The sequence below is a fragment of the Trichoderma virens genome, assembly GCF_000170995.1.
Source record: "Trichoderma virens Gv29-8 chromosome Unknown TRIVIscaffold_3, whole genome shotgun sequence".
NCBI lineage: Eukaryota > Fungi > Ascomycota > Sordariomycetes > Hypocreales > Hypocreaceae > Trichoderma > Trichoderma virens.
Window position 1 is genome coordinate 1,148,363 of NW_014013746.1, and position 14,023 is coordinate 1,162,385.

At 52.8% G+C, this 14,023-nt stretch overlaps 2 protein-coding genes across 2 annotated transcripts; both read right to left on the minus strand.

The window, feature by feature from the left end:
• Positions 1-1,296: 1,296 nt before the first annotated feature.
• On the minus strand, positions 1,297-3,565 carry TRIVIDRAFT_31740 (uncharacterized protein; the record flags this gene model as incomplete). The annotated part of the gene is made up of 3 exons (XM_014104151.1): positions 1,297-2,644; positions 2,756-3,025; positions 3,450-3,565. 3 exons carry the CDS (start codon positions 3,563-3,565, stop codon positions 1,297-1,299), a joined length of 1,734 nt encoding a protein of 577 aa, XP_013959626.1.
• Positions 3,566-11,105: 7,540 nt separating this feature from the next.
• Positions 11,106-13,637, minus strand: TRIVIDRAFT_85211 (uncharacterized protein; the record flags this gene model as incomplete). The annotated part of the gene is made up of 4 exons (XM_014104152.1): positions 11,106-12,901; positions 12,976-13,213; positions 13,316-13,384; positions 13,527-13,637. 4 exons carry the CDS (start codon positions 13,558-13,560, stop codon positions 11,386-11,388), a joined length of 1,857 nt encoding a protein of 618 aa, XP_013959627.1.
• Between the last annotated feature and the right edge of the window lie 386 nt (positions 13,638-14,023).

A 14,023-nucleotide genomic window follows, 5' to 3' on the forward strand; every position in this document is an offset into this window, starting at 1 on the left:
GTGTGCTAGCTATGCTTGCTACAACTCACTTCTATTTGGAGTGATTCCCGGTCGCTGTTTTATTGTCAAATCACTGAAACTTCCGGCACAGCATTGAAGCCATCGAAAGTTTGTCTACAACGAGCACTTATTATGCATCCATCTTTGGCTCTCTTTGCCCAGCTTAGTAGCATTGCTGGTTTCGCGGAATATGAAAAGCATGCCACCTGTGAGTAAGTGAAGGCTAGGAATATGCCGAAGAGTAATGCTCCTGGTTGACCAAATCTTGTGAAGGGCCAAAGATTTGTGATAGTTGCCGTTTCGTAGGCCCTTTCCCCGTTTAACGAGAACAGATATCACAGTTCTACAAGACAGAGTAAGCGTCATTCATCAAAGAAAATGGTGTGTAGGGAAACCGGGCCGCCGTTTTTAATGCAGGTGAATAAGAGACAAGTCGACGATGCGTAACATGGCTGCGTACTTTTTCACTATCCCGTTCCACAAGTCAACTGCTCACTACTAGGTACCAATTTGGAAATATCTGTAATAAGGCATGTATATATATTGATATATATTTTTTTTAGTAATGCACTCTGAGACAAGGCTGCTCGAACCTGAGAGCTTGATGATAAATGGTATACAGTCAAGTGCATATTTCTTCGAAGCCAGTTGCTGCCAGAAACGTAAACTAAGAAAAATAAAAATGTCTTTACAGGACAAGGGTATTTCGCAAATCGAGTATGCAATATCCATAATCCAGTTCGTCTTTGCCCGCGAAACACGAGTAAAAGTAATAAAAAAAGCAAAAAGGAAAAAAAAAGTTTCCGTGGTCCTTAAATCACAGTAAGCCATGACGCTGGCAAATAGGGGGACACTCCCGGCGTCCACAACTCCCAAGATATCCACATGCAGCACAATCAGAGATGTCCCAAAAAAAGTCCGAAGGTGCCCTTTGCCAATTCCCCCCAGTATTCCATATCCGCCCTCCTAAAAAAACAAAAACAAAAACAGTTTGATGCACCCGGAGTCATGTACCTTTGGAGATCCCCGTAACCGTTAATAGAGGGGTTGGTAAGAGTAGTGATATAAAAAAAACAATAAGTAACCAATAACCCAAGACGCCGTTAAACTCCGTTGCGTCAAAAACTCCATCGCTGATATAATTCACATGTCACATGAAAGGCTGAAAGAGTAATAGGAGCCTTCCCCTCCTACATATTTTAGAAAGGAGAAAGACCGATAAAAGAAGCGCCCGAGATATGAACACGACACGCAGCTCCATATAGGAAAGAGAATAGAAATCGTGTGCGTCGTCTGTCAATAACTAAAGTCGACATGCGCCATTGTCGGTACCGACTCCTTATTTTCATTTGAGGATGCCGTCGTTATTTCGTTGCCATCTGCGAGATGGGCGCTGGGAGGCATGGGGATCGCGATTGAATTTGAGTCGCCTAGGGTAGTATCGGTGCTCAATTGTGTTGGTGTCGTTTGTAATTCGTTATCCGGTGGCTGGCCGCTGGGCGACCAACCCTCGTCGAGGATTTGCTGGAAGCTCCAGCTAGGTTCGAAACTTCTGCTATTCCAGGCATGGTCCACTCGTTCATACATCTCATCGATCTGCTCCAGGCTGATTTTACTGGTTTCGTATACCATAGCCCAGACAAAGAAGACGGCAAGGATACAAAAGGCTCCCCAAATGAAAAAGATCTTGGTGCCAAAGCCCGCCGTGCCCGGACCGCTGCCCACCATGAAGGGTGTGCTGTATCCGATGCCAAAGTTGAGTACCCAGTTGGAAAATGTTGAAACAGACATGGACTTTGCACGGACTTTTAGGGGATAAATCTCCGACGTGACGACCCACGCCACGGGGCCCCAGGAGGCGGCGAAGAAGAAGATGTTGATAGAACAAAAGACAATTAGTATGGTGGTAGATGCCTCCTTGAGGCCTTCCCCAGCGGCGGCAGCAAATGAGGCCATGAGCAGTTGACAGCAGGCCATGCCAATGGCCCCTACTATCAGTAACTTACGTCGACCCCAGGACTCTATGACAAAGACGCCGACAAAGGTAGACACGACGTTGATGATTTGGATGATGAGCGATTTGGTGTAGGGGCTGTCGACACCTGAGCCGCCGAAGAACGTGGTGCTATAGTACATGATGAAGTTGATTCCGGTAAGCTGTTGAAGCATTTGGATCCCGCATCCGGTAAAGGTTCGGCGTCCTAGATGAGGGGAGCCTACGAAGATCTCCTTGTACGTGTCCGGGCCTAGGGTCAGTTCGTACTGGTGATTGGCAACGATTTCCTGGAGTTCATCGATGAGGGCTGGGTGGGTAATGTCGAGGCGTCGGAGGCGACTGAGTGAAAGGCCAGCGGCCTCTTTGTTGCCTTTTTTGACCAGATATCGGGGGGTTTCAGGGAGGAGTAGGAGACCGCCGGTAAGGATGAGGGCGGGGACGAGCTGAAGTCCAAGAGGGATTCGGTAGGCGGCTGGGGAGTTGATTCTGGAAGTGATGATGTTGATGATGGAGGCAGCGAGAAGCCCTATGGTGATGGAGAGCTGATAGGCGCAGACTAGAGTACCACGTATCCACTTGGGAGCCATTTCAGACTGATATAAGGGAATTAGGACTGACACGGCTCCAACGCCGATACCAGCCAAGCATCTGAGGGGAAAAGGTCAGTCTCCACGTACAAGTTTTGGGGCCAAGAAAAGATCCAAGCGTATATGGGGGAAGAGGGGGGATGTCGATTGGGGATGCGGGAGAGAAACCCACCTTCCGGCTAACAAGTTGGCAGATGCCTCAGCAGAGACTTGCAAGATGGCACCGATGCAGAAAATGGCTACAGAGAGGAGCATGCTTCGTCGACGGCCGAGCATATCACCCGCGGGGGCGGCGAGAAGGGATCCAAGAGCGGTACCGACGCTAAGAATAGCGACGATGAGGGCCGAGTCTTTGGCGCAAATGTCGTCGTTGATAGTTCGATCGTTACATGTTCCAAACTTTTGCTTGAACTCATCCATGGCAAGAATACCGTTGATTGCCCTAGAGGGGAAAACCAGTTAGCGGTCGACTTTGAATGCAGCCATGAAAGCAAACGTCGAACAAGAGAGCAGAATACAAGATGAAGAGTGAAGGTGCATATATGAAGAAATCATGACAGAATGGGCGCCATCCGAATGTCTCCCAGGGCCTGAACGACAGCGAATTTTGTTCTACATTCCCTCGTCGTGGTGCAAGAGGGCGGTACGCTCAACGAAAAAGAGACAGTATGCCCCGATGCAGCACTAACCGCATCAATCCACCCTTGAAAGACAAAGGAATCCCAGGCCATGGTGTTGCTGGCATCTCGTTTCTCGACGACAAATACAGCACAGGCGACAACAAATACGACAAGAGATCGGAATGGTCGGTGCGAGGGGCAGGCGAGCGTCGCATTCACGGGCGACGGCATGGTGCTGCTGCTTACCCAGTATCGTAGCCAAAGAGCAATCCACCAGAGGCGACAAAGAGGCCGACCATGATGGCTGGCGCCGACGAGCCAGCGACATTGTCGGGCTTGTGCCAGCCCATGGCGATGGCCATGGTGACGGTTTTGAGCAGTCAATCCAGGGCTTCAGGCGTTGCGACGCCCTTTCGCGTCGAGGCGGACGGCGGGACGAGCGAAGATTCGACGATGGCGGGTCGCCGGGACAGCGCTTCGAGGCGGAGTGACGGGCGAGAGTTGGAAGAGGATCAAAAACGGAATCTCGCAGCGGTCGTATGAGAGAGAGAGGCGAGCGAAAAGGCTGCTGCGAGGAATCGTCACGGGCGAGAGTGGGTAATATTCTCTGCGTTTCAGTGGAAGATGGGGGGGCGCGGAGGCCAGAACAGAAGGCAAGGGTTGGTACGCTGGCGGGCTTTTGGGGCCGGACTGCGCTAAAAGTGTGACCACTGACGGTGCTAACGGTACCCAGAGCAGGCACTAACAGCGACGGCAGAGGCACGGTACAGTGCTAGAGACGGCGAGCACGAGCACAGGCAGTAAGAGTTAAGGTAAGTAAGCAGACAGGCACCAGGACGAGTAAAGTACGGGCGAGCGAGCAGGAGGCGCAATGCCTAGGCGACGGGATTTGCAAGCATTTGTTTGACGAGCTGGACTGGAGGCTTTGCGGCATGGAATCCGACAGCCTCAAACCTTGGGGCCCTGAACCTTGAACCCGGCCCTCGAATCTTGGCCCGTCAACAGGGAGGCAAGGAGGCTTCGAGCTGGAACTGGGTTTTGTGGGCCGCAACGTGATGCGCGCAAGCACCGCAGCGATCCAGATTTGGCAGCGGCCGCTTGAGTCGATGAGGCCGAGAGAGGAGAGCGAAGCAGACACCGCAGCGGGTAAGGCAAAGGCAAAGGCAAAAAGGAAAAGGGAAAAAAAGGTGCGGCGCGTGGGCGAAGTGAGATTCGGGGCGACGCAAAGTCAATGGAGGCGGGAGGGCTAGCAAGCGAACAGGAAGCGATCAGCACCAGCAGCATGGCGCTGACGGCGGCTGATTGGCCGGGCTGGCCTCGTGGTGCGCCCCACTCCGCAGCGGCTTGGGATGTCTGGGGCAGGAGAGGAAGGCCCTGAAGGTCCAAGGACTGCAAGACTGCAAGACTGCAGGACTGCAGGACTGGACTGGAGGAGCCCTGGAGGAAGCCCTGGAGCCTCGTCTGTTCCGGGGGCTGCAGCGCTGTGCCGTGCCGCACGTGTATGTACATGTACGAGTACAGGCTTCTAGCCCTCTTCCATTCTCTGCAAGGGATCGCAGCGTGGGTGATGGATAAGGATAGGAGCGACGGGTGGATTACGGTACTCGTACTCATACAGCATCAACGCTGCAGAAATACAAGGACATTGTCATCAATCAATTGCGAGTACCGTACCAGCTCTGCTGTACAGCCATGGCCAAGCTTCTCCCGTAGCTTCCAAGTTGGCCGCATGGCTTGCGCTATTGGTCATTGCCGAGACTCGACTTTCACCACACGCAGAAGGCACACGCGCACACACGCAGACACACGGCAGGTACTGAATACCCGTGCTCGACGCTGCTTGTACCTCATCGGGCCATCCAACCGCCGCAACGCCGATGAGGATGGCCACCAGAGAATGACGACCACGCAAGTACAGCCTTCGTACTCGGTACGCGTCCATTCGTACGAGTATCCGGGCGCCGTCCATTCGCTGCTTGGCTGGCTAATCACTTTCTCTGCTGGGGCTCGCCACCCTCCTTCAGCTTACACCATGCCTGGTTGGGGGATTCGCTCGCCGCCACAAAGGAATGGAGTCCACCTCCCCTGCCGGCGCTTTTTACGAGAGAAATAAGACTCGGAGAGGACTTGACATTGAAGCAGAAGATGACGCAGAAGAGGCAGAAGAAGAATGAGAAAAAAGAGGCAGAGACCATCGTTTCGCTAGCATGGGCCAGGCTTTGGCCCGATAGTCGGGAGTCTGGACGCAAACGCCGCCGCCGCCGCCAGAAGGGAAGGGCTCACGACGTACGAGTACAACTTGGAGTGAACTGAGTCCGAATCCTCGCACAAAGAAAAGTTGCTCAAGTGCGGCTCGTGGCTTCGCGAGCTGCTCGTTCGTCCGAGTACGAGGCATGCCACCTTCACGTCCAACAAAGCAGGTACAAGTACGAGGTAGGGAGGACGCCGAGTCCAACGACATGACGCTGCTGCTACACGCTACACGGACTGTCGCATTTTTCTTTCTGCTTCTGCTGTGCCTGGCCCAAGAATCTGCCCGACTATCGGGCACTCAGCTTTCCGACGAATAGTCTCCCGTGGTCTTGTCGACGACGCTTTTGGCCAGACTGTCCCCAACGCCGCGCTGCCATGCCCGATCCTTGTCCTGTAAGAGCCCAGAACGCCCCCGGAGTCTCATGGACAGCAACTGACACAGATGGGGGTGGAGCGGTGAATGCAGTCCCAAGAGCCGTCGACCTTCGGTTAACTGCCTGACGGGCTGCTTCGATATTGACTGGCAGCTAGCTGCATTCGCCTGCCTGTGTGGCTTTTCTCCTTGGTGCGGTGCGCAACCTGCAGTCCTGAGGGCGCCCCCTCCAAGCATCCGCCCGCACGCCTGACAAGCTGCTAGCAACTTGATTCCCTGGCTTGGTGCGGCACAGTACGGCTGAGTGCTTTTCAACACGATGACTAGCAGCCGGGCTTTGCCTCGGTACCGAGCATGGTACTCGAGCAACATACAGTCACCTTGCTCTGACGCCGTCACAGTTAGAGGTATCTCTGTTGTCACCAATACGTCGTGTTGGTATGGAGGCGTCAAGGTAGTGCAAGGCACACGTGCGAACATGGAAAGCTTTGGGACTGTTCTGGGCAACTGGCAGAGAGCTTTGTCAAATGGGTCGAATGATGCAAGCAGACGCGATCCATGATGCCAAGGGTGTCGAGACTGAGCTATTCGCAAGCATCTATGTGCCCAACATCCATGATCTTCACCGGCACAAGGTAGACAGGCAACAGGGCAGTTTGTTCCGCAGATACGGCAGAAACGGCAGATACTAGCAATGAGGCGCCGTGTCATGACATCTTACGAGCACTACGGTTGGTTATATGAAGTGGGAGTCCCGCGCTACAGGCCATGGCTTTTGGTGTTGGGCCGCGGTTTCAGCAAGAAACTCACGCTGAGATGAGGCCCAAGCCACATGAAAACCTAGGCGCAAAAATAGGGCAGACGAAGTATTCTAGTAGAATGGCTGTTGCACCATGCCGGTCCTCAAACGCCACGCCGTCTGCGGCTGCGACTGACGATGCTGCATGCGCGTTGACTCAGACGTGGTAGCATTAGAGAAAAAAAAGGGAACGGGACGCAGATTATGCGGAGAAAATCTGGGGAAGGGCAAAAATCTTCAATAAGGGTTCACTTGAAAATCGTCAGCAAGCCGCCTGTCCAGTGCGCCACACGGTGCACGACTCTCGACTCTGGGGTTCTGGGGTCTGGTACTCCTGACTAGCAGATACTTGCCACCGCAGCTGGGCCCGGCCTGGTCTGGGCAAGTCGGGGGTTAGTAGCCGTAATAATCAGGCTAGACGGGCGCCGGAGCAAGTACTCCTCCGTACTTGTACTGGCGCGGGCAAGGGACGGGGTACCCAGTACGGCGTCACCCGGACACGGTGCAGGGAGGCTTGGTCGGCTGGCGATAGAATATGCTAAGCATTCTTGGCCTGCGCTTGTCATTGCCAGCTTTGGACGGCTGAAGCAATCAAGATACTTGCAGCTGACACCCAATGCCCTGTACTCGTGCCGCGTGGTAGGGAATACAAGCTTCAATGGTACAGGGACCTAGAGATATCCGTGAATTGAGCCGGCTGGCAGTTTAGTCATAGGTATTGATACTGAGATGCTAAGCCGGGCTACGGTATTGGCAGACTTGAATCCCGCTTGGATGAGGACTTTGTGCAAGTTCCATAGTAGGGGGCCCGCTCGGCCCTGACAGAACGGGTGAAAGCATTCGACATGACGACAGTACTTAGTACATTGGGTATAAGATTTAAGATTGAATGAAAAACTTGGCCCTACGGAGTACTTCTACTATGGATATACGAGAGTTGAAGTATCCAATACTCTTTCAACGCGGCCATCCAGCCGCTGCGCCGATGTACGATGTACTCGTACGCCGTACCAAGGCCGGGCCTGGTGGGTCTCTCGCCCGCTAGTACAAACTGACTGCGTAGTGCATTAGCCTTGTGAGCAGCAAAAGGCTGCAAATGCAAATCAACCTTGTTTTCATCCAGCCGAGAGAAGGCCTTGATAGTGCGAGCTTTTATCCTATTGATTCTGTCATGGGTTCGTTTGATAGAGACTTGAGCCAGCGGCTGCGGCAGCTTCGGATGAGGATTATTCATCAGGCATGGAATCCGGCGTTAACATTGTTTCTTGTACGACGAAACCGACGGAGCTGAGGCTTGTTATTTCGCTTGTTGGTGTCTCATTCACGTAGCACGACACATATTAGTCTGGATCGGTAGTTTGAGCTCCATCCTTTGCTCAGTTGGTGGCACTCGATCTTTTCACATGCAGCGAAAGGAGGCAGCATGCAGACTGATCCCAACGCCGAGTTTCGTCCATTGTCGGACATGGTTTGCTGTTGGCCAGCGCCTCTCAGATGCCGAGGTTTCGGCAACTTTTTTGGGTGGTGGATGGGATGAGGAGTTGTTGAATATATCACTTGATGAATCTATTACCCCGTCACGACACCTCCCAAGGCAGAACCAAGTACATATTAGTTTATACAATTCACGACGCGGTAGAGTCACACTCTGCCCAAATCTCCGACGCCAAAATTCAGCATCGGAGATTCTTCTCCAGCACTGAAACCCTTTGAGCAAGAAAAGTATATAGTAACCAAAAACAGGGGGGGCATCAACAACATGCAACAGAAATTGGAAACGCCGTGATCCATTGTGCCGCGCTGGAATGCAACGCTGCGGAGTAAAAGGGCAAAAGCAGATTTCCCATGCATCTTCGATTCAGCACAGCACACTCGTATCTCTGCACCAAGTATACTACTAAGATACGCCTCCTCTTACGCCCCCCCGATTTGACAGATCACGCATTCACTTCGACCCCGGATCGGCGTCAAACCCACCCCGCATGGGATGGGCGTCTACAAGTCTTACTAGTTCGCATCACCAGCAAACCACCATCAGCTGCAATCAAACCCCTTGAGTCGCCATCTATCTACAGTAGCGTCACAGCTAGCAACCACTTTTGCGTAATTTCCAAGAAGCGGCACGGCACAAAGTGACCACCAAGGGGGGCATACAGGATGGAGGAGGAGGGGGGCCAGCATCCACAGAACTTGTATCAAGTAGTACAAGCTTTCTCTGCCCACTCGTCCTTTTCCCAGCCCAGAAAGTGCATCACGGAGCATGCTAACTGTTGATGGCCAGCCCTTTCCCGTCACAGCCCCGGCAGCTCATTAATTAATTAGGAAGAACTGCGAGAAGAAGAAAAAACCCATCTGCTAGTTCCAAGGGGAAAGGGCCGGTTGCCTGCATCGACTAACACAGAACTAACACGCCCTCGTCTTCCGATCGCGGGAACTGCCATGAAACCAAGACCAAAGATGGAGGAGCTGAGCAGGGCAGAACGGGGTGAGAGGCACAAGAAGGAGGGCCCCAAAAATATCCTTTTCGGCTCTTCTTTTCGCTCTTCTTGGGTTTGCCGGTGATGAAGAGCGGCCGTTATTGCCATGCAGCCATCACGGGGGGCCGTAGTGGTGGTGGAGGCGTTTTTTTTTTTTCTCTCTTCTGTCGCTCTAACCAACATGATGTAGACAGATCACTCCCAAACGGAGATGAGCTAGGAGGGGGCACATGAGTAAAAAGAGAGTGAGAGTGAGAGCAAAGGGAAGATGGTGAAAGAATGAATGAATGGATGAACGAATAAATGAACGAACGAATGAATCAATGAATCAATATCTGGGCAGTAATAGCAAAATAAATAAATAACTAAATAAATACAAGTAAAAGGTCCCAGCATAATAGAAATGACGCTCACTTCCGGTGCAAAAAAAAAAGTCGTGCCATTGAGAATGTCACTGTCCATTAGCCAAAAACCAAAAGAAATCATTGTGGTGGCTTGCCAGAAATCCAGTCCCGTGTTCACGCTCCCTCTCCGCAAGGGGCCTGGAACGCTTTCGCGGGCTGACTGTGCTATGCATTTGCCGGAGCCCAGAGAGGGAAAAACAGGGGGAAAGTGGCGTGTTTTGAATTCCAGTGCAATGCCTTCTTCGTCTTTTTGTTCGACCGCGGTGAACCGGTGGTGGATTTGCTCCGGTGCCTGGTTGTTTTTGGGTGTCTCTGGTTTGTCACACTTTTTGGCGTGTCTTATAGCGTAGATAGTGTGCAGGGCCTTGTAAGCCCACAACGCTTTTTCTTGCCATGGATGACATTCTTTTTTCAAAGGAACGAGCTGATTTTTCCCTCGTAAAATCTGGCTTCTCCGACACTCTGTACGCTAATATGCCCAAATCCCAAACGGTCACAAATCCGCAATCTTCATTGTAGATCGCTATCCGTGATATCCAGCGTCGCAATCTCCAAGTTCCTTCGGGGGCCAAGCAAAACCACCCATGTGCGGGGCCTTCTTCCCAGGTAGTAATCAATCTTCTGTTGATCGATTCCTTTTGAACCTGGCAATTCCCTTTTTCTGATCGACGGGCCGGCCCCCCATCCCTTGTGTGTTGCTTTGGAGGAGCTGTTGCTCCGCTTTGGGATCTTGCTTACATGTAAGTGTGTGCGTTCTCCGCTCAGAGCAGCTCCGCGGGGGTTGACCGGGTTTTCATTCCGCGCTTCTTATCTTGAGCTTTTCGATGTTGTAAATCCGATGGATGGTTTGATCGTACTTTTGAATGGGATTTTAGATGGCATAGTTTGGAAAGTTGTCTCAAGGCATAACCAATACTATATGGCTCTGGCTGATTGTTGTTATGTCGAGCGTAGAATCATGATATATTCCATGTATTACAGGTTAGGCAAGCATGTGAAGATTGGACATTGCCATGAGGGATAACATCGCCGAATACTTGGTCAATAATATTCCAAGCCATAATACTCTGTAACGTATTCGTATATGATAATGGCTCGAGGCATCTAAATACCGAAAGAGGTAGCATTGGTCCTGGCTCCTATGATGGAGCTCGGAACAACATGATACTTGAAATCCATCTTGATGTACAAGTTTCATTACCTAGACTCTTCAACGTTTTCTGGTGTTTTTTCTTCTTTTCCCTCCTTCGAATGATATCGGATAAACCCAAATCACATCCACTGTCCATAGTATCTCTATATTGCGATTCTTCTCAAAGGCCCAAATTTCACTTCATTGAGGAGATTATCACACCCACGGGACCAAGCATTGCAGCATCATCATGATGTTGAAGAAGACAAGCCACAACATGCACTAGTAGTTACGTCGTGAACGAGGAACTCATACATCCCAGCCTCACTACTACAGAAAGAGAAAGCTGCGCGTATGAGAAACGTGGGCAACGGCCAAATGGATTAGGATACACCTCTTTGACTTGTTAGATTGTCTGTCGAGAGACAAGATATTACCAACAATCACGTCGGGAAACCGCCAGTGGATTGATCAAAACAATTGATTTATATGCAAATATAGCTATCCGTACACTACATAAAAACCACATATCAAACAACCAAGCCCAGTGCGCCTGTAAAAAGCCAGTCTAGCGGCCCGTCGTGGTGAGCAAAAGCACGGTAAAGGCTTGCCCCCTTGACAATCATCATAATAGTATACGCATCTCTCATTCGTAGATGCCATCATTGATCCCTCCTCTTTCTCCCAATTTTCATCTCAAGAGCCCTTTGTTTTCATACATGCCATTACACTTCATCTCCCCTCTTAAATCTCGAGAGTGACCTTCTGTCCCTTGACGCGGCCAATGACCTGGCTAGGGGCATACTTGGGAATGACCTCGTCGTCGTGCAGCATCTCAAACTCCTCGGTGGCGTCACGGCCCATGAAGTTGAGAATAGCGTTGACACCACCGGGGTGCTCCTCAAGCCAGTTGGTCAGGTCCAGGACAACACCCTTGACGACAACCCAGAGATCGTCCTTCTTGTTGTGCTTGGCAATCTCCTCCAAGGTGAACTCCTTGTCGGGGATGGAGAAGGCCTTGGGCTTGGAAGCCTCCTTGGCACCGGCCTCAGAAGCGGCGGGCTTCTCGGCAACCTGAGCGGGAGCGGAGCCGGCAACGGCGCCGTTGGCCCACTCGACGGTCAGCTTACCGGGAGCAGAGGGGTCGAGGTGCAGGGAGATCTGGCCCAGACGCTGAGCAGCGCCGGCGGTGCCCTGGAGGGCATGCTGGAAGAGGTAGTTGCTGGCGCTGTCACCGGCGACACGGCCGTAGACGACACAGCCAAGCAGGGAGGAACCTCCAAGACGGTTGGCACCGTGAACACCACCAGCCAGCTCACCACAGGCGAAGAGACCCTCGAAAGGCTGCTTCTCCTGGTTGAGGACCTGGGACTTGTCGTTGATCTCAACACCACCCATGGTGAAGTGGAGGACGGGCTCCATGAGAGCGACGTGGAAGTCGTCGTTGATATCGACGGGCAGGTTGTGGAAGAACTTCTTGCCCCAAGGATCCTTCTGCTTGCCCTCGGCAATGGCGTTGTAGGTCTGGAATGTCTTCTGGAGGTGCTCGGGAGTGCAGCCAATCTCCTTGGCGAGCTGCTGGCCAGTGATCTTCTTCATGAGGCCACGGCCAGAGTAGTGGCGGGTGTGGAAGTCCAGGACGTTGGAGGCCTTGGAGTTGAGAATGAGGCGGATGGGGAACTTGCCCTTGTCCTTCTCCTTCCACATCATGCCGGAGACGTAGTCACGGTGGCCGAGCTCATCGCAGAATCGGTCACCATCAGCGTTGAGAAGGAGACCACCCTCACCACGCAGAGCCTCAGCGGCCAAAAACTTCCACTTGTTGCCAGGGTCCTTGGGGTCGACGAGACCAGTGGGGTGGACCTGGACCTTGTCCATGTCGACGCCGTTACCGCCGATGGCCATGATCATCTTCTGACCATCACCAGTGGCGTGGGTGCCGTTGGTGGTAGCAAGACCCATGAGCTCAGGGCGGTGCTTCTTGAGAAGAGAGCCATCGCCAAAGTCAGCGGCGTAACCACCGGTGGCGAGGATGACGGGGCCGTCCAGGCTGGCGGTCTCGCCGTTCAGCTCATAGGTAACACCAGTGACCTTGTTGCCCTCCTTGTTCAGGCTGGTAACGCGGGCCTTCTTGATGATCTCAACACGGTGGGGCTCGGCCTCGGCAAGCTCCTCGATGCGCTGCATCAGAGCGTAGGTGATGGCCATACCGGGGAATTTGGCATCGTGGCCTCGGTGGGTTCGGGGCTGGGAGTGGCCACTGGAAACCAAATTGTTAGCCGAATTGGTCCGCCAAAATAAAGGAATCAAAACAAGCCACAGGACAAAACTTACCCAAGTCGGGAGACCAGCGTCAGGTCGAGGTTGAACACATCCTGCAGCCACTCAACGGCAGCGGCGGACTTGTAGGTGAGGACCTTGATGAGGTCAGGGCGAGCCTGGTCACGAGCAGACTTGAGGGTATCGTCGTAGAACTGCTTGACGCTGTCGCGGATGTTGTGGTCGACCTGGGTGCGGGTCAAGGCACCGTTGATACCGGAGGTGGCCTTGGTAGAGTTACCACCAAAGAAACCTGGAGTGGGAAGTCAGCATTTCCTACAGCTTTGCATGGCCAATCCTCGCATCACGGAAATCGCGAGTGGACCAAGAATTGCGCTGTTCGAATGAAACTCACCCTGCTTGTCGAGAACGACGACGTTGCCACCGTTCAGGTAGATGGTGTGGGCAGCAGACAGACCAGAAACTGCAATGGCGAAAGTCAGCAAACTGATGGTCAAAACCGAGTCTCTTCCCGCTGTCGCGCATCTACTCAGCTCACCCGCGAGGACGAAGAAGAGCGGCGGCAGAAAGAATAAGCGGGAAACAATGCAGTTTGGGCTACTTACGGCCGCCACCGACGACAATTACTCTGGGGGCCATGATTGTGACGTGAGGAAGGTTTTGAGGGCAGAAAGAAAGACGGCGCGAGGGGAGAAGGAGAAAAGGGGTATACAGATGGATGGAGAGAAAAGGAAGAGAATAGGGAATGGGGAGAGGAAGAAAAAGAAGAGAATCAGGACCAGATCGCGGTTCGACTTTGGAGTTTAAGAATAAGGGAATGGGCATGAGCTCCACGCCGAGGGCGGCAGTGAGCCGAGGCAACCTTGGGTGGGTAAGCCGCCGAGCAGGTACTCCGTAATCTGTGCGCGTACCTGTACTTGTGCTGCGTGGCCGCGGCGAGGTTGTCGCTGGGCGCTGGTGGGGATGCAGGTGGTTGGACAGCCCACTCCTCCCACTGAAGCCTGGAGCCGGGGGAGGCGTCGAGTACATGTACATTGGCTACATCCCCGGCGCTGGAGTCCATCCGCAAGCAGCAGCTACAAGACAGCGGCCGGCTATTGCA